This window comes from Lytechinus pictus, chromosome 1 (genome assembly GCF_037042905.1).
Source record: "Lytechinus pictus isolate F3 Inbred chromosome 1, Lp3.0, whole genome shotgun sequence".
NCBI lineage: Eukaryota > Metazoa > Echinodermata > Echinoidea > Temnopleuroida > Toxopneustidae > Lytechinus > Lytechinus pictus.
The window spans coordinates 23,000,730-23,027,500 of NC_087245.1; the positions used below are offsets into that span (position 1 = coordinate 23,000,730).

General features: G+C 34.3%; 2 protein-coding genes across 4 annotated transcripts in view; one reads left to right on the forward strand and one right to left on the reverse strand.

Annotated features, from left to right (window-relative positions):
• Positions 1 to 66: 66 nt before the first annotated feature.
• On the reverse strand, positions 67 to 20,058 carry LOC129259541 (uncharacterized). Its single transcript, XM_064099985.1, has 6 exons — positions 20,011 to 20,058; positions 19,488 to 19,545; positions 15,971 to 16,429; positions 14,781 to 14,965; positions 12,720 to 12,801; positions 67 to 9,362 (listed from the first exon to the last, which is right to left on the reverse strand). Exons 1-6 carry the CDS (start codon positions 20,056 to 20,058, stop codon positions 9,142 to 9,144), a joined length of 1,053 nt encoding a protein of 350 aa, XP_063956055.1. The 3' UTR covers positions 67 to 9,141.
• Positions 20,059 to 25,137: 5,079 nt separating this feature from the next.
• The window catches only part of LOC129269831 (uncharacterized), a 54,311-nt gene continuing 52,677 nt past the window's right edge, over positions 25,138 to 26,771 (forward strand). For all 3 annotated transcript variants that reach the window (XM_064098387.1, XM_064098394.1, XM_064098393.1), the window contains exons 1-2: positions 25,138 to 25,161; positions 25,452 to 25,554. In XM_064098387.1, coding sequence (XP_063954457.1) covers positions 25,476 to 25,554 — 79 coding nt within the window. In that variant the 5' untranslated portion in view covers positions 25,138 to 25,161; positions 25,452 to 25,475. The remainder of the gene's footprint in view (positions 25,162 to 25,451; positions 25,555 to 26,771) is intronic.

The window sequence follows — 26,771 nt, forward strand, 5'->3', positions numbered from 1 at the left end:
ATAGCGGATGCCCAGATGGTTGCTACAAACAAGAGGTAAAACAAGGAATACACAAGAAAAAAATGATACATAGATGGAATTTTCATTTATTTTCCATCAATAAAATACAAACATTTAAAATAATCACATAAATTTTAGTCAAACAAAGCATATTCTTAGGATGAAAGTGAATTGAAACATGGGAATAAAAATAAAACAAAACGGGCCAGTAGTATAATGCTGAAAAAGACAATTTTATGTTCGGGGGGAGGGGGGGGGGATATTCCTATCCCATAATCAAGGTAGAAGCTACAGCTAGTCATTGCCTTTACAAATCTGACCTGAAGCTGATATACAAAATGCAAGCGTTGAAGACCAAGATCAGACCCAAAAGTGAAACTGACAAATCATATACCAAATCGAGAGCTTAACACAGCAATGCAATTTTTATGCATATTCACCGCTTTCCAGCCAAGTATTTTGCTTAAACAATAACTCCAATTATCGGGCTTTGAAAATAAGCTTACGGTCTGTGCTTTCACCGGCCTCGAGACCATGATGGCATGTTGTGATTCCATTGGTTTGTACACAGTAATAAATGTTAATTTTTCTGCTTTTCAGATTTTGATTTTGATTTTTTCTTTAATTAGCAGAAAAAATGTCACTGAGAAGTGAGAACTATGTGCTCAAATGGATGGCCCTATTTTGTGATTTTTTTTTGGGGGGGGGGGCTCTTATTTGGCCTAAATTTCTAGGGCAGGAAAAGTGGTACACATAATTTGAATGCAGATAGAATTGGAAAGCTGAGCCAAATACCTGTAGGCAGAAAATAAAGTTTGGTAAAAAGTTTTCAAAAGCTATAGATTTTGTCAATTCAAGCTTGTAGGAGAGATATTAATGACATCTCTTTGTGATAGTGAAGTGAAGAAATTAAATTACGTAATCTGAAAAGCGGAAAAAATCCCATTTTTTTTAAGTACAAACCTATGGAATCGCAACACTTCTAAACCAACATAATGTCATGTTCTTGTCGAAACTGGTGAAAGCACGGACAAGAAAGCCTATTTTCGAAGCCCGATAAATGGAGCTATTCTTAAGCAATATGCTTAGCTGGTAAGCAGTGAAAATGCATAAAGCTTGCATTTCTGTGTTAAGTAGTTTATAAGCTTTTGACTATGAAAGTCAGAGATACATAAAAAAATAGATATACAAATAAATAATTAATAAATGAACAAATAATTAAATATATAACATAAAATAGATGAATGAATAAATTGATAAATTAATAAAAATGTTTTTAAAACACAATAATCCAATTTAATTTTTTTTCCGTTTGTCTCTTTCTGTCTTATTTGTAATTGAAATCTTCTCTTCTTTTTAAGGGGAAGTTCACCCTAACAAAAATTTTCTTGTATGAATACCAGATAAAAATAATATAAATTATTGGTGAAGGTTGGAGGAAAATCCATTTAAAGAAAGTTATTAGAATTTCAAGTTTTTTTTAGATATCATAAACGAGAAGCTACCCCATATGTTATATAATATAAAATGCATGCATTTATTTTTAATATTTCATGATGATTTATTTTTTATTTTTTTTTAGGAGCAGGTGTGAAATAATCTGTGTATCAATATAGTGAAGGTAAAACCATTTTTAATTTTCTGAGAAAATTACATTTCATTAATTTTTTACCAAATGATATATGTAGGAAAGCTGCTCGCATTGTCATGTCACAATTCAAATAATTCAAATTCTAATAATTTTTTTATCCTTGGATGGATTTTCCCCAATTCACCAATACTTATTCATTTTTTCTGCTTTTTTTATTATAAACTTTCCGTCATGGTGAAATATGGCCACACGTACATCCATGGAAATTAAATTTGAATTCAATCACTTGAATAAATGATAATCAAAGGAGTTGAACTATTACAAAAAAAATCAAAATCAGATAAAATTACATGGCATTTTAAAGTTTGCAAATTAATCAAAAATGAAAAATGCATATCACAGTCTGTAGATAAATTTATGAGCAAAATTTACCATTACTCCTTGTTTTCTTGGATGGTTTATTACATCATACTACAAATATAACTTTTTGTTTCAAGAATGTGAAATATACATACAATCTTTCAAAATACTATATGAGACCCAGCACCACAAAACCCACAAAAAGTAGCACTGTGTTATTTAAAAAAAGAGCCAATTAAGAGCATTTTGGTTAGAATGTTTAAATTTCAGGTTTTTGTGTTTTCTGAAAGAGTATACTCTCCTCTATTTACTGTAAAGAAATTGGATGTACAAATCAAACCTTAAGTTTCGTTTTTGAGTGCTTTTATTAGATCTATTTTGTCTTTTTGAGTTAATTGTAATCATGTTTTTGTTTTCACGAATACCTGAAAATTAATCTCTCTTTGAACTCCTATAAATTCAAAACAGGATTTCTTCTAACATTGATACTTATTCAAACAAATGGACAGGATGTACCTTATTAGTGTGTGAACTTTAGGGGCAAGCTGATAATTCCTTCCATCAAAATTCTATTGATTTTTAATCTACCTTTTGTCTACAATACACAATAGTGGAAGAGTGAGCGCTCTTCAATAGACTAGTAATTTTTAATCCCCCTTTTCTCAAAAGGAGTGTTCCATGGTAGTGAACATTCTCCTCTTACTTGTGTGGGTTAGGATCATGAGTTATATATCATTATAAAGCTTAGAATCTCCTCTTATAAAGCTTAGTATCTCCTCTTTCAGAAGGGCTATTTAAAGGTCAAGTCCACCCCAGAAAAATGTTGATTTGAATAGAGAAAATCAAACAAGCATTATGCTGAAAATTTCATCAAAATCAGATGTAAAATGAGAAAGTAATGACATTTTAATGTTTTGCTTATTTGTTCACAAAACAGTGATATGCACAACTCAGTGACATGGAAACGAGACAGTCGAAAAACAGGTGGTCTTACCCCCCCCCCCACCACCATCAAAACATCCTGGCGACCCCTGTGTGCATGTATAATTCATTTGTTCTTAATATTTCTGGTTTTACAGTGCATTAAGTATCCAACATATCCTAAGACCATACGGTACATGTATAAAGAGATAATAATTTCCATTTAACATTTGAAAGAAAGAAAAATCTGCAAATGCAGTAAATTAATGATATCATGAACTGTTTATGTTTCACATTTTGCAAGGGTCATTTTATAAGAAGTAAAATTAAATTCTGGTTTTACAGTAAATCATTAAAGTATCTGACACAAAGAGCTAGAGAATAAATTTCCATCTAACCCTTGGAAAGAAAAAAAAAAAATCAGTTTTGAAAATTATCATATGACCAATCTGCAAATGCAGTAACTTAGTGATATTATGAACTGTTTATGTTTCACATTTTGCAAGGGTTATTTTGTAAGAAGTACAATTCAATTTCATATCAAAGATATGATTCCCTTTCCTAGTTTTGATACCAAAGTTTAGAAACTGATAACATTATCACTGAAACGATACAAAAAATTAACTCTTTGTGATTATGTTAATAAAGAGCAATGTAATAAAATAAATCACTTTGAATAAACGTCATAACAACTAAACCAGAATAAACCAGATATACAACCAAACCACGGCCGTGCAATTTTTATTGATTTTTCTTCAAACTCTTCATCTGAAATGTATCTAGGTTTCAAACAATAGCAACGACAGCTGTCACGTGCAATGGCAATGATTCTTTTTAACGTTTAGTTTGTCTGAGGCAATATTCAGCATCGGTTGTGAAGGTGAACAAATTGTACTTCAACATCAATATCCCAAGAGATTTAATGAAATTCATTGAAGAGAGAATGAGTGATCGAGGACGACAGTTTCATCCAAAAGGATGAGATCCCCCCCTTAGAGAAGGGGGGGGGGGGATCTAACCTTTTGTAATGAAAATACAAAAGCAAACCAAAAGATAACATATCCTTAAATTCATCCAAAAACAGCTGAGTAATATTTCTTGTTTATCCCCATATTATAAAGATACCCCTGGTATGGCCTTGATCAATTAGTGGATTTGAATTAAATGGAGAGAAATCAAAGTATCAAACAAGCAAATATTAATATAATTTGAAAACATCAACCACTTGTAAAAGGCCACTGCTTTGGTATTTCAAGAAAATTCCTCTGCCACTGTCAGATCAGAAATATGTCACATACCTATTATTTCAAAACTTATCACCTCTGTAATTTTAGACCTTGTAACCCCAAATTCTAACCAGATGACTGCACATGATCCAAGTTTGTCCCACAAAGGATTATTTGGTTATCACAAGAATATATTTTCATGGATATAAAGATCTACAGTATGTGACCATCTTCCTAACTCACATATTCATATGACTGAGGTGTGAAATTAATCCTTCGAACAGTTTTTCAGTTGAGATATTAGAAGAAAGATTTACTTTCTAATATATACTAAGTATGTAATAAGTTTATGACCTTTGCTATCTTGGACCTTTGAACCTAGTCTGAATGAACAGACTTTGATTGAAACTTTGATCAAAAAGGGGATCTTGGCACCAGACTAGCAAAACACAACTTGCTGTTTTCAGAGGGACCTTCTGTGCCCAAGTCACAGTCGGGGATTTTAGGCTGCATTTTCAGACCACTTTCCACATAGGATTTGCAAAGCAAACTTCTGTGACAAAATGACCTGTATTCTAATCAGGCAGTTGTTTCACAAAGATTCAAGTGTGACTTCAAGTTGCATTTAAATTTCCAGCAAGCATACAGTATAAAAGGCATCACCGCATTGGTCAAATCATGCTGAGAAGACAATATGCATGTTTACCGAATGTAAATGAGCCAAGATCGAAGTCAAACCCTTAAACAGTACAGGGTATTTTCAGGAATGGCATATGTGACCTTTGACCTTATGACCCCAAATCAGATCAAAATTACTCCCTTACATGTACGTATACACAAGCAAAGTTTGAAGTTGAATAGTTCTAATTTAGTTACTTGCAAGAAGAGATACTTTCAGGAACTTAATGACACTTGGGACCTTGACCTTGTTACCCATAAATCTATGATCATGCACAATGATCATGCAAAAATGCAAAATGTTGATCCTGCAAAATGCTTCTTCAGTCATCAATAGAATGAAATAAGTTAATGTACAGATACACATCATGACCTTGATACCCCAAACTATTCTGAGCATTACCAGTGCTACAAATGATTACTTGGACCATGTTTGAAGTGGATTCATCAAAGTGTTCTTCCACTATCATGGAAACAAAAACAGGACGGATGGACAGACAACCTTCAAACATAATGAAACGACCTCTGATGGGTGGGGGCTTTAAAAAAAATATTTTTGACAGTGCATCCACTTCTTCCTAGATATGGCCATGGCCCAGACTCATGTCACATACACAATTTATGTATTTCATGAAATTTATTGACAAAATATCACCCAATATTCCCACAAATGCATTACTAGTTTATTACCATCATCAGCCACACCTCTATTCTATAATGTTGAAAGCATCGCATTGATTTCATTGTTCTTGCATACAACAACTGTTTATATTTTCGATTAAACCTTGAAAAGATATATTCCATGTATATTTGACAATATCGATATGTACACATGTGTGTGTAAGATATTAAAGGCAAAGAGCATTTTGTAATGAAATTTGCACAAGAACTAAAGTATTGGGTAGCAGAAGGAATGTCATAGTGTGGATAATTAAGAATTTCAAACGGTTTTTACAAGATAACAAATCTGGTCCAGGAGTAGATAACACGATTAATAATCACTTCTCGACGAGTCTGTAAAAGTTGAAATTCAGTTGCAGCTCTTCTTAGAACAAAATATGCAAAACATTCTAGACTGCGTATTGGAACATTATGCCTCCGCCATTGCCAGATGTGAAGTTTAATGCATCCTTTTTTCTGATATTGTGAAAACCATCAAAAAGATTTCCAGCCATGACACCACAAACTAATTAGATCATTGTCACTCTTTATGAACTAGGAAGCCATTCCCCAAAAGGGGCCCAAACTAAAGATCATTGTAATTCCTAACCCTATATGCTTGTATATATATAGTGCATACATGAACTGAGTTTGAAGTCGGTCTTTCGAACAGTTCTTGAATTATCACGAAAAAGTTATTTCAAGATGTATCATTTTCATAACCTTCGATAGATGTTCCCCCCAACTAATCATATCATTGACACTCTAGTAAGCATGCATCTTCCAATCTTAAAGTTGTTAACTATGTGACTTGAACCTTTGGCCTTGTGACCTGAGAAACTAATCACATTAATGTCACTCCAATATGCATACATGATCCAAGTTTGAAGAGGTTTATTGTCATTTGGTCAAATGCCAATTCGTCCAATTGCCAACTTGTCTACTATCATTTGGTCTACCATCAGTTCGTCCAATATCCACATGGTCTAATTGCTTTTTTGTCCACTCACCACTTCGTCTAATAACCAGTTGGTCCAATAGCCATTTAGTTCATATACCATTTGGTCTAATTAGACTATTAAAGTGTTAATTGGGCAAAATGAATGAAAATAAAATGAATATTAGACCAACTGGTTATGAGACGAAATGGTCATAGACGAACTGATGATTAGACGAACTGATGATTGGACCAAATGGTTATTGGACCAGATGGTTGTTAGACGAAATGTTGATGGACGCAATGGCATTACCGGTAGACTAAATGAAGGTAGACCATGTGGTGAGTGGACGAGTTGGCAGTAGACGAATTGGCAATTGAACGTTTGAAGATGATGCAATGAACAGTTCTTGAATTATCGCCAGAAAACGGCATTTAAAGATGACCTGTTGGATCTTCAACCTTCGACCTCCATACCCCAAATACTCAATAAAATAATTGTCACTCCCATGTATGTATGTATGGAGTTAATCTATCAAAACAGTTCTTGAGTTAATCGAGAGAACAAAAACAGGACTGACGGACAGACAACCTGAAAGCATAATGCCTCATGCACCATCTACAATGGGTGGACACATAAAAACAGAAACACTATGCAATTGCAGGCACATGCCCCTTTATATTACAAAACAAGAATCTTAATTCCAATGAATTACAAAGATTCTATCTGAAATTTTATCTTTGGAAATTTCTTTTAAAGTTCAATAATGAAATGGTCAAGGATCTTGCACCAGTGCTCTGATGAAATTAGTCATCAAAGTCCTGACATAAATTTAAGGGCTTGTGGGTAACAAACTAAATGTTGCTTTCATGACTTCACTGAATGGAATATTTCTAAGCAGTTTTCTCGATCCCCAATCTACTAGTAAGAGAGAGTTTTGGTCTACAAGCAGTAAGTCTATTTCTCAGACAGTAACATAACAAAGGCTTAACCCTTAATAAATAGAGAAAAATCAAACTAGCATAACGCTGAAAATTTCATCAAAATCGGATGTAAAATAAGAAAGTTATGGCATTTTAAAGTTTCACTTATTTTTCACAAAACAGTGATACATGTATGTACAACTCAGTGACATGCAAATGAGTAAGTCGATGATGTCCATCACTCACTATTTCTTTTGTTTTTTATTGTTTGAATGATACAATATTTCATTTTTTAGAAAATTTGATAATAAGGACCAACTTGACTGGACCATATAGTATTAAACAATGCTAATTCCACGTGTTCAGGGAGGAATTAATCGTCGTTTCACTTGACAATGAGGAGAAAATTATAATATTTTATATAATAAAATACAAAAGAAATAGTGAGTGAATGACGTCATCACTCTCCTCATTTGCATACCAACCAGGATGTGCAAATAACTGTTTTGTGAAATTAAGCGGAAACTTTAAAATGTCATAACTTTCTTATTTTACATCCGATTTTGATGACATTTTCAGTGTTATGCTTGTTTGATTTTTCTCTTTATATTCAAATCAACTTTTTATTGGGGTGGACTTGTCCTTTAAGTTTGGGTCTGCTATCAATGTGGTCTGTACGCTACACTTGGTATAAGAGTCTAATTGCCATTTAGTCTAATGCTCAGATGGTATATAATTCCAACTTGGTCTTATCATTTTCAACTACTTTGTCAAATGAAAATTTTGGTTCATGCACAGCTCATCTAATAATACACCAAAGACTAAGTGGTATTTAAAGGGGAATCAACCCTTTGGAACAAGTGGGCTTGTGTGGAAATAGAAAAATCAAAGAATAAGATCAAAGAAAGTTTGAGAAAAATCTGACAAATAATGAGAAAGTCATGAGCTTTTGAATATTGCGATCACTATGCTATGGAGATCCTCCCAATGGCAATGCGACACAGATGTGTGATGTCACATGTGAACAACTTTCCCTTTGATGGACTGTAACATATGCCCAAAATGTCTCTTTTTGCTCTTTCTTATGGTGATTTAAACTCTTCATCCATAATGTATTCTTATAAAATCTGTTTTACATGTAGGACTAATTACATGCCCTATAAAAAGAATGCATGAGCTACGGAAAAAATGTGATAAAAAAGGCAGTTTAAGTGAAATATATACAAAAGTAATGGGAAAGTTGTTCACATGTGACATCACTCATCTTTGTCACATTGCCAATGGGAGGATCTACGTTGCAATAATTATTCACACTTTAAATGATGATAACTTTCTTATTATTTTTTTATTCAATTTTTCCCAAATTTTCGTTGATCCTTTTCTTTGATTTTTCTGTTTTCGCACTTGTAAGCAATCTTATTCCAAAGGTTTCTTTCTCCTTTAATAGACCAAGTTGATATTACATAAAATGGATATAGCCCAGCTGGAAGAGAGAAAATGGTAAATGGACAACAGAACGGCAAGCAGACGAAAAACCAAATGCAAAAACGTATGAAATACCCCATGGAACATTTGCATAGCAGGGGCCGTGGAACGGTTTTCAAAGTGGGGGGGGGGGGGGGGGGCTGAGTCAAAAGTGGGGGGGCTGACCATGCAAAAAATCACAATCCTATGGTCATTTTTACGTTTTTGTACACGGTTTTGGAAACCCCCGGTTCCGCGGCCCCTGCATAGTACAAACTTATAGAGGATTTAGAGACCGCTTCTATTTGCCTGTGCAAATGAATTCCTCCATCTATTATGAATTATACCACATCCATTCGGATTAGATTCTATAGAGCTCTTCATCTTGCAAATGATATGACAGGCCTGCCATCGCCATTCTCCTTCTGTTCCTTGTTGCCTGTCCTTACAAGATCCACACTATCAAGAGTCTCCTGCATCTTGGTTTCATACTCCTTCATTCGTCTCAGCTGATCGTCGTATTCAGGTCCAAGGGTCCATAGCTTCTCGAGCTCGTAGAACTCCCTAGTCTCCTCTGACATTAGGTGCAGCACAATATTACCTGTTCATACAAAAGATGTAACATTCCATGGATTGGTGATGTAAGGTACGAGGTGTTATTTTCACCAGTGTCTGAATATATTTGTGTTTACTTTTTATTGTATATGGACCCCATGGAAGAACAGTAGCCTATTGTCATGTCGACTAAACTGAATATGGCTATCCATCTGTTTTGCATCTTTTCCTTTTTTTATACAGAAAATAAATACTATACTATATTTCACTTTGCTTTCAGGCTGATAAGCTTCATTATGCACATCTGAAAGCAAACTAGTGAATGGAAATTTTGCTCAACAAGGTCCTTGGATGACGTAAACATTACAGCTATCTGTTCTTCACTACTCTCTTGAGTCTCTTCTTTTAAAGGGATATTCCAAGCTGAAAGTTATACGATTTGAACAGATAAAGTAAAATCAGAAAAACTAAACACTAACAATGTCATCGAAATTGCACAATGAATAAGTTTGCTACATGACATTTGTTTGCATTATTTTGGTGAAACAGTTCTATGCATGGCTCCATGAATGTGCAATAAGCAAGCAGATGTCATACCCGACTCATTCTTTTGTATTTCCTTAAAGGAGAATGAAACTCTTGGAGCAAGTTAGCTTTTGTGAAAGCAGAAAAATAAAAAAATAAGATCAACAAAAGTTTGAGTAAAATAGGACTAGCAATAAAAGAGTTATGAGCATTTGAATGTCGAGATCACTAATGCTATGGAGATCCTCCCATTGGCAATGCAACCAAGATCTGTGATGTCACAGATCTTCAAATCTCCCATTTGGACACTGAAAATATACCCCAAAACATTTCTTTTTGCTCATTCTAATCATATGACAAACGATTCATCAATGATATAATGTTGTGAAACCTCTGTACTTGTCATTTCATAAAGAGAACACCTCACCTTGTGATAGACTCTATAAAAGTGAGAATATAAGTGAAATAAGTACTAAAGTAATGAGGGAGTTGTACGTGTGTGATATCACAGATCTTGGTCGCATTGCCGATGGGAGGATCTACATGGCACTAGTGATTTCAATATTCAAATGCTCATAACTTTCTTATTATTCATTCAATCTTCCACAAACTTTCAACAATATGTTTCTTTGATTTTTCTCTGTGATATGGATTCAGCTGGTTTCAAGGGTTTCATTCTCCTTTAAATATGAAATCATATTTACGCAAACTAAGATTTTAAAGAATGAAAAGAGGTGACTATTGATCAGGGTTGGGCTCAATAACTTTCTTCAATTATAAAATTTTACAATTACATAACTGAGGAATGCTTAATTATAATTCTTTTTAATCAAATTACATTTTTTCACTTGCAATTACCAATTACTTTTGTCAATTATAATTTCAATTACTTTCTAGAAAAGTCATAAATGTAACCAATTTTTATTTTGTACCTAGTACCACCTATTTCAACATAATTCTAAGTTACAGAGAAACTGACAAGATGATGGTTTTTGTTAAAGAGCAGGGGTTCTGCCTTTTACTCTCTTTAATGCTGAAGCAGTTGACATGAAAAAGGTCATGAAATTAAATCATAAATGAAATAGGTTTATTGTAAAGTAACTGCATGTATTAAAAGTAGGATGGGGGATCGGGTGTCCGGACACTTTATATTTTTGAAGCCTTCTTTTTTGTCTTAAGATTACACTAAAAATATGAATTCAATAGTTGTAATCATCTTCTATTTTGTTCTCTATAATATTTTCTAAAATTTTGTACTAAAATTTGATGAAACTTCGCTTGTAATTTTTTCCAAATGACTTTCTAAAATTGATCGTCCGGACACACAACCTGTCCGGACACACAACAACTGGGTATACATGTAATTGACAGTAATTGAAGTCAATTACATGTGCATTATTTCAATTACAATGAGTTACTTTCCTTTCCAAAACTTCAACTAAAATTACAATTACAAAAAAAATGTAAATTAATTACGTGTTTTGTATAAGAAAAATTGTAAGAGAAATTACATTCATTCATTTAGTTATTTTTTTCTCTAAGGAAGTTCATTGCATAATATTAGAATATTCCAGAATGTCTCAATTAAGCTTTGTTACGCCTGCACCTTATTAAATGAGATAGAGCAATGATTGGTATTTGGGTATTTTTGTATTGGACAAAAGAGACTGCTAGACAATAGACACTGGAGTGAAAAGGACAATAGGATTAGCTACTTGTTTACATTTTTAATTTCACTGAGGTCATTCAAGAGTCTTCTAGAATTGAACTGCTCTAGAAAGGAGAATGTTCTTTTTAAAGACAATACTAGAAACTTCCAGAATAGTGGAAATAAGCTGGCAGTTTCTTCAAGGACATCATCATATTGGATCAGAACTCAAGAGTTTTACATCAGACTTTATGTCAGAGCATAGGTTATTTCCAACTGGAATATAACATTTATCTTCTGTGGAATTATTTGCACACCATTAATTAACTGTTTTCAGCTATTTTGAGAGAGGAATTCTCAGTTTTCATCGAGATCATCGACCTATTCTAAAGAACATTTGTACACCCATGACATTTCAACACTTTACAGTGACTCCGATTATTCATTATGTTTCAACATCAATTTCATCATTGCCAGCATTGTGGACTTTAATTAATTGAACCTTTGCCAGCCAACTTGGATAAATATATTATTATGATTACTCAGAACTGTTTTCAAGATAAGATGCATTATTTTGTTTTGTTTATTCTGTGTAAATTATTAAAAAGCAAAAATATTATTTTCAAAATTTTATTTGTTCTTTGTTTGGTATTCAATATCGTAACATACGTAATTGATCAATTACCTTGTAATTGAGACCAACCCTGCTATTGATTTAATGCGTGAAGATAATCGTTGCTGCAACTACATGTAAGAAAATATTAAATAGTTACTATTTCATGTACATGTAATAATGGGACATGACATCATCACCACACCTATTGCATATTCATGACAAAGTGCATCACTGTTTTCACAAAATATAAAATTGAAAAATTCTTTATGTTTATCATTTCTTATGAGATTTTGATGAAATTTTCAGTGTTCTTCTAAATGAATTTACTATATTTATGTAAAAAGAAATATATTCAGACCACCTTCTTCATAGTTCTAAGGAAACAAAGACATTATTTTATACATGTATGAAACCAGTACAGACCAGTACGACCCAGAAAAATAGTTACAAAATATAACTATAGAGATATTGAATCGTGAATATTTCTTGTAAGCTGTTACACTACAATGTACAAACAATGTCATATTTTGTCACAATGCTAGAGTTTGTAGATTCATATGTAATCAAGAAAATCTAAATAGAGTTCATATTCAGATTAAAATTTTCACTCTTACCAAAGTCAATGCATATCCAATCGTCGGTATCTTCTCCCTCCACAAGAACATAAGGGTCTTCTTTGGACTTTTTTGTTTTATACTGAGGAGAGTGAAATCAGAAAATTAAAACCAGAGTGTAAATCTCATTATACTTAACATCACCAGTAAATAACAAGTAGAAGAATAAGAAAAGAAAAAAAGGAGGACAAGGAATTGAAATGGGGAGAAAGAGAAAGAGTGAATTAAAGATAATGATAAGGAGGTGGAGGAAGGAGGAAAAGAAGCATAAGGATAAGAATAAAAAAGAGAATGCATGTTGTAAGTTTATACACTACTCTAAACACAAACTACAAAGGACTGTTATTCCAGCATTCATAATAATCTTAAAAATTTTCTTTTCTCACTTTCAAAAAGGTGTGAAACTTTTTTTTAAGTTCTAGAAGAATCTGGTTTTACTTCTTACATTTGCCACATCCATTATCTTACATGTACCTTTGGAAAATAAAAATATGCCAAAACAAGTAAAATTAATGATAAATGTATTATTTTAATTACAAAATTGCAGATTGTATCTTTGAATAGGGATTTCATTGTTTTCATTCTTAATTGCCAATTTACAGAGTGTAATGCTTGGATGAAAGATAACTTTTATTCAGGAAAGGGAAAGGCACCACATAATTGTTTTGAAGTGTGTGTGGATTGGAATAGCATTTTTTTCATAATCATATACCATGCGTAATAACTAGCATTTCAGGTGTATAAGAGACACAGCATACGTGTTAAACTTAAAGTGAAATCCATGCCATTTTCACCAAACATTGCACATGGTTTAACAAGCCAAATATGCAAAAAATAAAGTTATATTTCTTCACTTCATATATATGGACTGTTGAAGTTCGCCAAATTGAGAGTCTGGATAAAAGGGAGAATAAACAGATTGTGGCATCTAAAAGAGCTCACTTAGATTTCAAAGTTATATCTTTAAAACCAAGCAAATTTTATCAGTTTTTCTCCATCAGTTAAAAAATGCATACCAAAGACTGAGTAATAAATGGGATCACCTATTCCTTTTTAATTACCAGAGCTTTCATTTCTGAAAAAACGATGCATACATTAATATAAAGAAAAACAGTGAAAAAAGTTCACACAACTTTGCTACTGCTGCATTTGCACCAGGTTTTGTTTCATAGATCTAAGATGCAGGGTTAAGGTTGCAATAAGTATTAGGGTTGTTTGTTAGGCTCAGGGTTAGGTTTAGGGTAGGGTAGTATACAACCCAGAGTTGTAAGTCATTTGATCGGTGTTTGGAATTTACAGTGGAGCAATTGTAGCCAGAGCAAATGCCATAGAGACCTCAAAGACATATATTTTTGAAATACAAAATACAAAGAAAGCTGTACTTTTTCATTAAAATTTACAAAGTTATAGAAACCATGTGCAGATATAAGGATGCGAACGCCACCAACATAACTGGAAAATGTATTTAAAGGTCAAGTCCACCCCAGAAAAATATTGATTTGAATAGATAGATAAAAATCAAACTAGCAAAACGCTGAAAAAAAATCATCAAAATCTGATGTAAAATAAGAAAGTTAAGACATTTAAAAGTTTTGCCTATTTTTCACAAAACAGTGATATGCACAACTCAAATGAGACAGTCGATGATGTCCCTCACTCACTATTTCTTTTGTGTTTTATTGTTTGAATTATACAATATTTCATTTTTTATAGATTTGACAATAAGGACCAACTTACTGAATCATATAGTATTAAACAATGCTCATTCCACTTGTTCAGGGAGGAATTAATCGTTTCACTTGACAATGAGAAAAATAGAATATTCCTTATTTCCTACAATAAAATACAAAATAAATAGTGAGTGGATGATGTCATCAGTCTCATTTGCATACCAACCAGGATGTGCTTTAACTATTTTGTGAAATATAGCGAAACTTTAAAATGTCTTTAAAAACTTTCTCATCCGATTTTGATGAAATTTTCAGTGTTATGCTTGTCTGTTTTTTCTCTTTTTATTCAAATCAACTTTTTGTTGGAGTGGACTTGTCCTTTAACACTCACCTGTTGATTAACATGAAGAGCCATTGCTTTAAGGTGTCTCAGAGATCGTCCAGTAACAACCACAAAATAGTCAACATATTGTTTCTCCTTTGGGATGTTGATGACACAGATGTCTTGCGCATTCTCTTCTCTTAGAACAGATACAAGATCATCAATGCTAAATACAAATTTCTTCTCCTGCTCTCCTATGTGAAAAGAATGGGCAAAAAGAACAAATTTAAATATTTAAACTATTATTGTACATGTATATGATGGTAATTTAAGCTTTACCTGTACAATGCAAGAAATAATATCCTGCTCTTTGCACTTAAATTAACATGTGGAGCGCCTCTGGTAGTCTCCCTTGCATTACATGTTTCAATATACAGTAGCAGCAGTGCTGACTTTGAAAACAACTGAAAATTATGCAAAAAAAAACAATCATATGATAATTAAAAATAATATGTTCATTGATCCTGATCGAACTTTGATCATGTGTTCTACAACTCGTGCAAGACAATCAGTGATACTTGATTACCCTTATTTCCACGTTTCATGAACTAGATCCATAAACTTTCAAAGTTATAATGGCAATTCAACAAATTACCCCAACATGGTCAAAGTTCATTGACTTTTAAATGACCTTTCACCTTCATCATATGACATGAAACTCATACAGCCATATGAAGGATGTTCTCTGATAATTGATTACTCTTATGTTCAAGTATCATGAACTACCTAGCATAAAATTTCAAAGTTATGATGGCAATTCGACAAATACCCTCAACATGGCCAAAGTTCACTGACCTTAAATGACCTACATGTATGTCATGTGACCTACATGTAAAACTCATGCAGGATGTTCACTGATACTTGATTACTCTTTACGTCCCAAGTTTCATGAACAAGTCTAGATTCATGAACTTTCAATGTTTGATGGCAATTAAACAAATATCTCTGTTCAAATGTTTGAAAAATTTATTATTTTGTTCAGGATTTATAATTTATTGTTTTGTTTTTCAACTTTTATGTACAGACTTGCTGAAAAACAGCTTTGCGGCTGAAAGCAGTTTTTTTTATCCCATACTTAAATAAATAAAACATACATACATACATACAAATGTATTTTCTAAAAATCGTTTTAATCATGGTCTTCATGAAATGCAGATTATCATATTTCATTCTGTAGTCTACTTCAAAGTCTTAATTACCATTTTCAGTACTGATTGGTTCTAGTGTTTCAGCTTCTCCTTCACTTGTATCAAATGTATCCATCTTTACATTTCCATCCAGCTTACATGTAGCTCCTGCACTGGACTTGTCTTCCTTCTTTTCACCTGCACTGATTCCTTCATGGCAACTCAGTCCTACCTCACTTGTATTTCCATCTTGTTTTTCTTTTCCAAAATCTGATGCAAGTTCTCGCAACAAAGACTTCAATTCTGGGTCTTTTTCCAAGATCATATCTGACCTATCATCAGGGTGAATCCACTCCTCCATATTTTCATCAATCTTATCTTCAACCCAATCATCTTTTCTGTCATCTAGACCTTTTGCAAAACCACCAGAAGATCTGAAGGTCCTTGAAATTATTTGACACCTTTTGTTAATGACATTTCTATCCCAATCACAGAGTCCTGGATTTAGTCCTCCTGGAAGATGACAAAATGCTGGTAGAAGTAATGATGAATAAGTACATTTGGCCATGGCAACTGATTTGCACATCTTTTTCGAAATCTCTTTGGCAGAAAGGGAATCCAGTTCAACTTCAAGGACAAGGAAACGTTGCTGCAGTCTCGAACGTTTGCCTTTCATGCCTTTTTTAATATTATTTTCAAGAATTGTTTTACAATGCTGATCTGGGTTTTTACTTTGACTTTGCATCCAAACTGATCTGAACAGTTGTGCACTGCTGCCGGTAATAACGGTGTTCATACGATATGCACGTACGTGCATAGCGCCAACTTAATGTGTTCCGCCATCTTGCTTGTTGGTTGCCGATAAAATGCGCATTTTCAGATTTTTTAACGCTCAGTTATTATCCATGACTGAAACATTGACCAATCAAAAACTAGGATTCTACAAGAAATATGAATATTCATATACGAAAGTATAAACATAGATAATTCAGTTTTATGTGAAATTTAAACCCAATACTTCAAAATATGGTTAGTTTTATGTCTCTAAAATGACCCTTAAAACCAGAATTTTATTAGTAAAAAATAAAGGTTTTCCCAAGTTGCCATGGTAACGCGGTCTGAGATATAAAAGCTTAGCAAACACTTCATTTCAGTGATCGAGGATGTATTTGTTTACGGTATACGTCTACATAAATTATAACATTTTTTTCCAGACCATGGATGAACTTTCAAAAAGAGACATTTTAGGCAAGTTTTTACGATTTCCGGCAATTTTCTGACACAGGCACTTTGAAGAGGTAATTTTTACAGAATTAGAAGAAGACATCATGGATTTTCCTAATTATCACGACGGATATGCAACTTACTTGTAAACAAATCAAACAAAGTCTATGATACATTTTCGATAATGCAAAAAGAGACATTCAAGTCTCTGATTGAGAGCCGCAGATTGAACATTCGCACGGCGCAATGGTAGCGTTTTCGCCGAATTCGTCGGGGCGAAAACTCCAAGAGAGCCGTACCACTCACCAGTCCCGAACGCTGCGCTGTATGTTTGATGATTTATCTGGTGCCATTTCGTGCTTATAAATTTGTTTTTTCTACAATGCCACTATCTCATTAAAATTGTTTGTCATGATAACATTGGAAATATTATCGTTTAATGGCCCAAAGGATCGACTGTAATAAAAGATACTTTGAAATATTGTCAGAGAGTGATTAGTTAGGTGATGTTTATGGTCAGAATTTAGTCATGGCTTCGGGTGAACTTACGCGAACGCGGTCACTTGCTCACGGGGCGAGTCGGCCTGGCCCTTTGGTGGAAGGCCGTTAGGCAACGTGCAGTGCAGCTAGAGCAGAGTTGGGGAGTTATAGGTATAAAAATACTTTGAAATAAGTAATCTGCAAATATTTTTGTCTTATCCCTTTGGATTACTTAGATAAGAAATTCAAATTCTCAAAGTTTAAATCAAATTTTAGACAGTGACAACAAAGAGTGGTGCTGTATGGGGGGGGGGGGGTGGGGTCCCCAATTCACGAACAAGAAAAAAAAGGAAAAGGTAAGAGAATCTTGCGAAATTGTTCAATTGGATTTTTGTAACCAAAAGTCAAAATTATGCTTATGTCGCTTGCTTGCAACTATATATTTTATAAATTTTGCCTGATACGCCATATCGTAGTACCCTCAATTATTTTCACTTGTTACGCCACTGACATGACTGATATAACATCTACTAGTTTATGATAACATTATTTGGTTGCGGGATCAAAGCATCAGCTATATAGCTAAACATTTATACTTTATGCCTGTTCAACTTCCAATACAGGTTTAGGCCTGTATTTATGAGATGTTAAGATCTATGGGTGCCTTTATTATTTTCATTTTCAATTAAAACAATTATTAATTATGTATTAATTTAGTATTAACCTCGATGATACATTTTATTGTATTAAATCGTACAATTTCTGTTGTATTAAGCCCCTTATTAAGCCCTTTTAAAAACATGCTCAGTAGCAGACCCCCCCCCCCCATATATAAAGACAATAGAAGTGTATATAGAATTAATTGAACCCCCCCCCTTATTGAGGACAAAATGAAAAAAAAATACTCAAAATAATCGACCGCCCCCCCCCCCCTTTGACGAGGCAGCTGTCGGTGGCCTGATGTCTTCATTGACTTCTTTTTGCTTGTAAAAATAATATTAAAGAAATAGGGGCTACTCTAAGTGTCCCCTGTGAAAATTTATTTGGATCTGCAAGTGCATGAGGCTGCGCCCCCTCCAACGTCATAGCTACCCCATATCTTTAGGTTCTAGCTCTCATATTTTTCAGCTCCCTGGTTTTTTGGAAGAAAAAAAAACGAGGCGAAAGAAAAGAGTGAAATAAATGAAATACGATTAATCAAAATTTGAGTTGTTTGAAAGAATTATACTTATCAGAGAAACTAAATTAAATTCTACAACCATGAAGAATAACAGCAATCTTGATAAATTCTGTTTTTTTTTTCAAAATCAGAACCAATCAACCTTTTTCTGATTATTCTGTCACTTTCCATATTTTGGAGAAAAAAATAAAAGTGTTCATCGACGCCCTGTACTGCATGATGAAACTGTATCCCCACTCGGCCCTCGTAACCCCCCCCCCCTCTCCCTCTCCCCCTCCCCCACCACAATGCCCCTTGCTCATTTCTCTTATCTCACCTTGACCTTAATTAATTAATCTTAACTATTTGGCGGTACAGTCAAACGTGACTGGTCGCCATCATAGTTTCATCCCCAACAAACAAGGAACAAACAATAACAATTCTGTTTTTCGACCCAACATCATTCCTTTCAATACGCGTAAGGCTATACGTGGGCATGCACAAACAACGTGGGTTAACAAAAACTGACCCGCGTTTGGACTAAAATTGTGATTAAAATAAAAATGTTATAAATATGAAAAAAATATGTGTATAATGAAGGATATCTGATAAACGGAAAAACATCAATCGCTAATTCATAAAAATGCTGGAAAAGATATGACAGAGGTTTTTAACAACGGTAATCAAGGGGAATTAGTGTATGGGTGAATGGCGTTCGAGCTTTACCCGGAGAGGGCGCGGGCCAAATCTGCCTGAATCTGGCAATATGGCGTCGTCCATTAAGCTGACGTTAGCCAGCGGCGACTGCACGTACGTGTATGCTATCCTCGGCCTCATCGACGTCGCCCACCACTCTCTACACAGACTAGTAGTAGTAGCAGTAACACGTGACCGCGACCAACATCCAAGCGACATACTACCACTGAAGCACGCCGGAACTCCCGGGCTCTTTATCGGTGCAGTCGCTGATCTTGAAGAAGGGAAATAACTAGCCACTGCACAGTGTTTGGTGATGAATTCCTTGCTTCCAAGCAGCATTCGGTGCGAAGAACACTTCCTCATTCTCAATGGATTAAAAATGTTCAGTTTCGATATCAAGATTATCAATATGAACTTCAATAAAAGTTTTCGATAAGAAAATGATCTAGACCTAATAAAAATTTATATTTGCTATCGCAGACTAGACGTTAAAGAGCTATGGACAGCCAATCGCTTCTGGCTCTGCTATGGAACACCACACAATACTCACTTCGGGTACCATGTACCGGTATGTCTTCAGAATTAGCAAGACACCCATACTTTTATCATTATTATATTTTTTTCGGCCAAAAAACATTTGAATCATACAATGTCAATACAACAATATAATTTGGATCGTTAATATAAAAACAATATAAAAAATGGAAAAAAAAATACAAATACAAATAAAAACCGTTTTCCATGGGCCAGCACTTTACAACCACTGAATTTTTTTATTTCTATCATCATTTTTTTTATCTTAAAGGGGTACTCCAGAAATAATATGCTTTGAACAGATAAAGAAAAATCAGACAAACAAAATATTGAAAATTTGAACAAAATTGGACAAGGAATAACAAAAGTTATGACGTTAACAAAAATTGCCTTATTTCGGCCGGTAAAACATGCAGTATCATGACGGTGTGCAGCGGTATTTTACTGGTAAGCATAATTTCGGCAAGTCCCCTGGGGGCAAGTCTTAACAATTTGTGAAACACCTTCAGTTCATATTCTGTGCTTGAGCAGAAAAGGTAATATGAGACATATCTTCAAGGTGTTTTCATGGACATATAAGCATATGTGATTTGATGATTATTCAAATATTCCTTTTTGCAATAATCTTTTCATCACATCTAAAGAGCAACTATCAAGTGTTCATAATGATTTGAGAGTAGCCCAAAAGCCTTAATAATAGACAATGACTTATTTTCGGCATCATCAATTTTTCCAAAGAGCAGATAGCTCTGGGGAACCTAAATTTAAGCTACACCCACCATTGTTCTCTTCATCCATTTCTTTCACGATATAAGGTGTATATATATATATTTATATTTATATAATCACAAATAGTCTAGGAAGTGCCGTAGAAAAAACAAATTGTCACATCATGGGCACTGACGAGGAACGAGGAGTGTGACTTTACCTTTAATTTTTGAGAGCCATGATCCTTTTAAAATCTACGATTTCATTTCTACGGCATTTTCTAAACTATTTGTGATTATTTTATTCCATATACCGAAGCAGACTATCTATATATATACACATAAACATATATATATGTGAATATATATATATATATATATATAATGCTAATAATAATAATTCATATTAAATGATAGCGAGTAGGTCAGAAAAAATAAAATCAATTCACATTTTTATTGCAATGTGAGTAATGCTATGAATTTCATTTCATTTGGTATAAAATTGATTCTCATGATGTTTATAAGCAAATAGAATTTATCCTTCACGAAGCACCAAATGTTATGCACATATTACTATATCATGCACATATCTCGATTTATGTTGTTTGTATGATCATATCAGGGGCCGCGGAACGGTTTTCAAAGTGGGGGGGCTGAGCCAAAAGTGGGGGGGGGCTGACCATGCTAAAAATCACAATCATATGGTCATTTTTACGTTTTTGTACACGGTTTTGGAAAAAAGTGGGGGGGGGGGGGCTGAAGCCCCCTCCCCCCCCCCAGCCCCCCGGTTCCGCGGCCCCTGCATATTACTACACGCAAATATCAACGTAATTGCATTTTTATTTCTCTGATGGTTCCAGGAAATGGACTGAAATAGCGAAACGAATATGAATTTAAATTGGTCAATTCCTGATACCGCTATCACCATAAAGGATATATAATGACTACGAAATTCCGAGGGTGGCTAGATTTTTCAAGGGGATGGGCACATTTTTCCATGGAAAATAAGAAGAAAAATGGTTATCATTAGAAAATGAAGGTCATTTTGTCCCGAGAAAAATTTGACAAGGTCCTCATTTGTGTATGAACTGCACATTCCCATTAAAGATATTTGCGGTGACTCTCAAAAGGGAGGGGCCACACTTGTGTATGAACGACATATTAACATTTAAAAATGATTGTGAATCTCAAGAGGGGCCCACGGGCCGGAAATACACCCTCCCTCTGGATCTGCCACTGAACCTGACATAAACATAAGCGCAATCATTGATATTAGCATGTACCTATAAGGGAACGGACTGGCAGATCATGCAGTGAAATCGTGCACGGAAAGTGATACAATGTTTTTTTGTACTATGGTGTAATGCAACAAGTTAAAGCGTGGTTCCATTTTAACTGAAATGATATAATTACCAACCGACCTGCCGTCGGCGATGGTTAACAATGATATCAATAGCAACATCTCTAGCAACAAAAATAATGTTTCAAAGGAAAAATGATACTGACTGGATGGACATTATGGCAAACAGGCGCGTAGCCATGGGGGGGGGGGGGTTGCCCCCCCCAAAAAAAAAAAAAACGCTCCCAAAAAGAAAAAAAAGAAGAGGAAAAGGAGAAAAAGACAAAGTGAAAGGATAAAAGGGAAGAAAGGTATGACTTTTGTTGTTTTTTCCTTCTTTTTTTGTCAACAGAATAACAACTAGACGTTTTCCTCTCTTCGTGTTTTAAAAATTTGCTTCCGCGCTCCGCGCGGGAAAAATATCAAAATTGCCATTCCCTTTTGTTTCCCACACCTTTTTCTACTCCGTTTTTCCCCTTCCCGCGGCCGTGGGAATCGTATATTCTTGCCAGAAATTATAAAGTATAGGCCTACATGGGTGTAAAGAGTATGAAAAGTATTTTTTTTTATATTGCATTGATACAAAATTTTGGCTCTTCTGTTCGGAGTGGGTAAACATTACCGTCACTCCTGAGTCCCCAAATGCTTTTTTCTTCCGCTTTTCAGCAAGTAATTTTTGGCAAAGTGTCTGCTCAAAGGGGAAGGAAATAAATTCGTGCCGTGCTAGTTGCAATAGTATGTACGATATCAAACTTTATTTTATATCGCTGCACATCCATCTGTCTTGTTTCGCGTCATTGATTTGAAATTTTGAATATCACTGAACTTTCTTAATAAAAAAGGGCCCTTAATATGAGCGAATTTTTTTTCTTCCAAAATAAATCACAGAGGTTTCCGTGCTTCTCGAGCATTGAAAAGGAAAAGTCCCTCTTCTAGCTTGCATCATCCCTTTCACATTTTGAGCTCGTTTTTCTTCTTAATTGAGCTATACATGTATATAGTCTAAGAAATATCAAACTTATAGAACAGGTTAAAGTTTCAGATAAATTTCTAAAAATCAAAGCTTCAACGCCTTTCGCGGGAAGGAATAGGGCCTACTTTTTCTGTATATACCCATTTTCTACTCTGTTTTGCGACTTGAGTTAACGAAATTTAATGTGGATAAAGGCTTTTTACACTCAAATCTGATGTGACCAAGATAGGCATATTGTATAATTTCTGTTCTCTATTTTTATAAAACGTTTCAAGCTTCCGTGCTTCGCGCGGAAAGAGGAATTATTTCAAATTCTCCAATCTTTTAAGTACCTAGAATGTTCATTCACCCATGGAATTCAAGGTCAAAGCCTTTCAAAGGTCAATGACCTTTTTTACATTATATACCATACGGTATAATGGCATCTCTGAGATGAAAAGTTGCAGGTTGGTGATCATGGTGTCAAAATGCACAGATTCTTACCAAAAGATCAATTAAAATAAAACTAAATACCTAGAATGCACATTCACCAATAGAATTCAAGGTCAAAGCCTTTCAAAGGTCAATGACCTTTTTTACATTATATACCGTACTGAATAATCGAGTTGGCCCACTGTGGATCTTTTTTTTTTCTTGTGGGAAGAGAATAGCAAAACGATGGGATGAGTAACTTAAAAAAAAAAACTGCATTTAGGCCTGCAATTAACATTCACTCTGTATTAGAGAAGTTTGAGCTAACTTTGGTGTAATATTTTGCTGTTCCATGGTCTTAACTCAAACCAACAGATTGTTTTCATTGTCACAAAGTTTTAGAATAATAATGATAATAATGAAATTATGAGGGAATATTAATTCATATGAAAACTTAACCCCTTCCTTCACAGGCCGTGGTGTAAAGTGGAGAAATGATTTGTGACAATCATGTACAGAAATTTTTTAGAGTATATATATATATATAATTATATACATATATACATATATGGAGAGTTTGATACCAAAAGGGGCAAAATCCACTTTTGACATTATGTATCTTAGACGTGGGAACCAAATGCACCATATCCCATTTTATTCATTTATTTATTTATTTATTTATTTATTTTTTTTTTTGGGGGAATATATATAGGTAAAATTGATTGCAAATACGAGTTTTATTCCAAAAGGAGCTAAATCCACTATGTGGTTAATTTAAAATTTGTTAATTTTGCTACTTTACAAAAAGTAATGCAATCATTCTTTTACATGTTGTGGATACAAGTTCACACTATCAGTGCAAATTTTGATGAAAATAACAGAATTTTACTATTTTATGAATATTTTTAGAGTCGGCTCCTTATGCAATTCGTTATAAAAAAAAATCGCCGTTCTCAGAAAAGATGACAAAATATACTTTTTCCTTTTTGTGAATTTCAATGGACAAACGTCAGAAAAGATGTGAAGTGTACTCTACTATAAATATTTATGTGCTCTGTGTTTAATTTCCTATATTAAGCATGCTTAAATTGGCAAAAAATGACATTCTACTAAGGTTTTGTTCCAAAAGATTCTTAAAAAATGATAATGAATGCTAGATGTTTGAAAGCATGATTTAATTTATCTAAGATCATAGTACTTATAATAGAACAGTAATGGATAAGGTAAATTGAATTAAACATTTACAGAAAAATGCCAAAAGTGGATTTATCTCCTTTTGGAATAAAACTCTTCATATGTACAGAGACAAAGAATGAGTGGGCGAAATAGAAAAGGACAAAAATATAGATATAAAGAGAGGAGATGGTGGAACATGATTCGTGTGAAATTAAGGCGGATACTGAGGATGAGAACGAATCAGGGAATAACTACACTTGCCTGGCTGGATCTATAGGCCTATCATTGGCCCGCTCGCTGGCTCCATAGTTCTCCGCCTCAGACATAACAGGTGGCTACCACCAAGGTGATTATTGAAGACCATACCATTAACTGTTTTAGGTGAATTCACATCTAAATTCACACAATCAGCTTATTTTATGCATTAACTAGACACTGAACATACACCCTATTGAGAAATAGCTTCGTCTAATTAGTGGCAAGAAATGCGTGGATAATAATCTCATTCGCTTTCTGAAAAGCTCATTTATCAACCGATCTTCAGCTCGCTCGTCTGGGCAGGTATACAATTTTGAAATTTTTGCTTAAAAGGGTAGCATAGACTGAGGACAGAAGTTCTTTTATCAGAGGTTCTCTAGTTGATTCGTTAAATTTCATTTCTTGTTAGCTTGGGCAATTATTTATGTAAAAAAAAATAAAAAATTTGACCGGTATTTTTGCGTAAATAGACAATTTTGTGAATTTCCGAAAATAGTTATTTGCCACTCTATCCGAAAAGAAGAATATTTTCTACAACGTCTTGATAACCTGATTTTTTACCCTCTGAAAGTTTGATTTTTTTATAATCTTAGACGCTGTTTTGATGTAAAACTGCAATGGATTTCCACATCTTACGAATTGCTCTTTTGAGCTTCATTCTCCTTATTCATCTTACGAATGCGCAGCAGGACACAGGTAAGTTTCCTAAATAATGAAAGTTTTATTTTTTAAATATAAGAATTTCTGTTTCAATGACTAGCACAGAGGAAGTCAAGAATACTTTTGACAGAATGCATATATAAAGAAACTGCAGATTTTTAAAGCATTTTTTTTCGCCTTTTGTTCTTTCAAGCAACTGCTAGCTTTAATTATTCAAGTCCTGAATCATTAAAGTAAGTAGTTGCTTGCAAGCATTTTTTTGTTAGTCAGGATAGGATGACACATTAATATTCCTTTATTGCATTCTCGTAATCGTGACTTATAATGTTGAAACCAAATAAAAGGTAAATGCTTGCTAAAAGGGTAAAGAAAAGAATACTGCTTCATTTCTGGTGAATATGCAATTTGCTCAGGTCGCTTGCTTCCTATTAAAATAAACCTTTGCGTGTTTGTTTTCACAATGGCATGCAGTCACAGTGCAGAGTGTAACACCAGCACTCTAAGAAAATGAATAATACGTGGAAAAGGTCGAGGAGTGACAGCGGTTTTGATAAGGTTTGAAAGTTCCTGGGTCCTTTTCCACGGACCTAAAACCCCCTCACACCTAACCGAATTGCCTGAAATATGTCTTGCGATGGCTGGCGAAAGGCATTTTTTAAGAAATCGTTTTCAATGGTAACTGATAGTAAATCATTATTTACCCTTCGTGTTTAGGTTCGTACACCTTCTGAATTAACAGCTGCAATTATTCAAATTCGCGCCGAAATTTTGAACATGTTTAAAATTTCCCGACGAATTGAGAAATCGTCGGTCATCTGTTTGAATTCGCATCTCTTATTTAGTCTGCGGTAATCGTTAGTTTATCGTTCGTGTTTTATTGTCACGCATAGTCCCTCATCGCACTTTGGCCAAAGTGAACCGATCTCGAAAGAACCCGTAACGAAGCAACACGATGACACAACGAACAAGATTGCCCGATCTATTCCCTCGTCTTCGTTTCTAATCGCACCTCATATCAAACCATTGCACACTGTTCGTTCGTCTTACTGGGTTATATCCTTCACTTCGCTCGCCTTCGGCCGCAATTTTCTCAAAGAGGTGAACCGAAAAATCGATATCCTTCGCTTACCGTTCGTTTTGACAATAGTTACTGATCGCATGATTTGACTGATTTTTAATTTGAATTCGTCGAATTCGCGTGTACTTCGCCCATTTTTTCATTCGTCACCCTTCGTCCGCATACATTCGGTCAG

What these genes read in the sequence shown, in the direction of transcription:
- LOC129259541 (XM_064099985.1), bottom strand. Translation starts at nt 20,058, where the DNA reads ATGGGTGTCTTGCTAATTCTGAAGACATACCGGTACATGGTACCCGAA. An exon ending in TTGGCCCGCGCCCTCTCCGG is followed by an intron (nt 16,430 to 19,487) that starts GTAAAGCTCGAA and finishes TACTTCTACCAG; the next exon opens with CATTTTGTCATCTTCCAGGA. An exon ending in CTCTTCATGTTAATCAACAG is followed by an intron (nt 12,802 to 14,780) that starts GTGAGTGTTAAA and finishes CACTCTCCTCAG; the next exon opens with TATAAAACAAAAAAGTCCAA.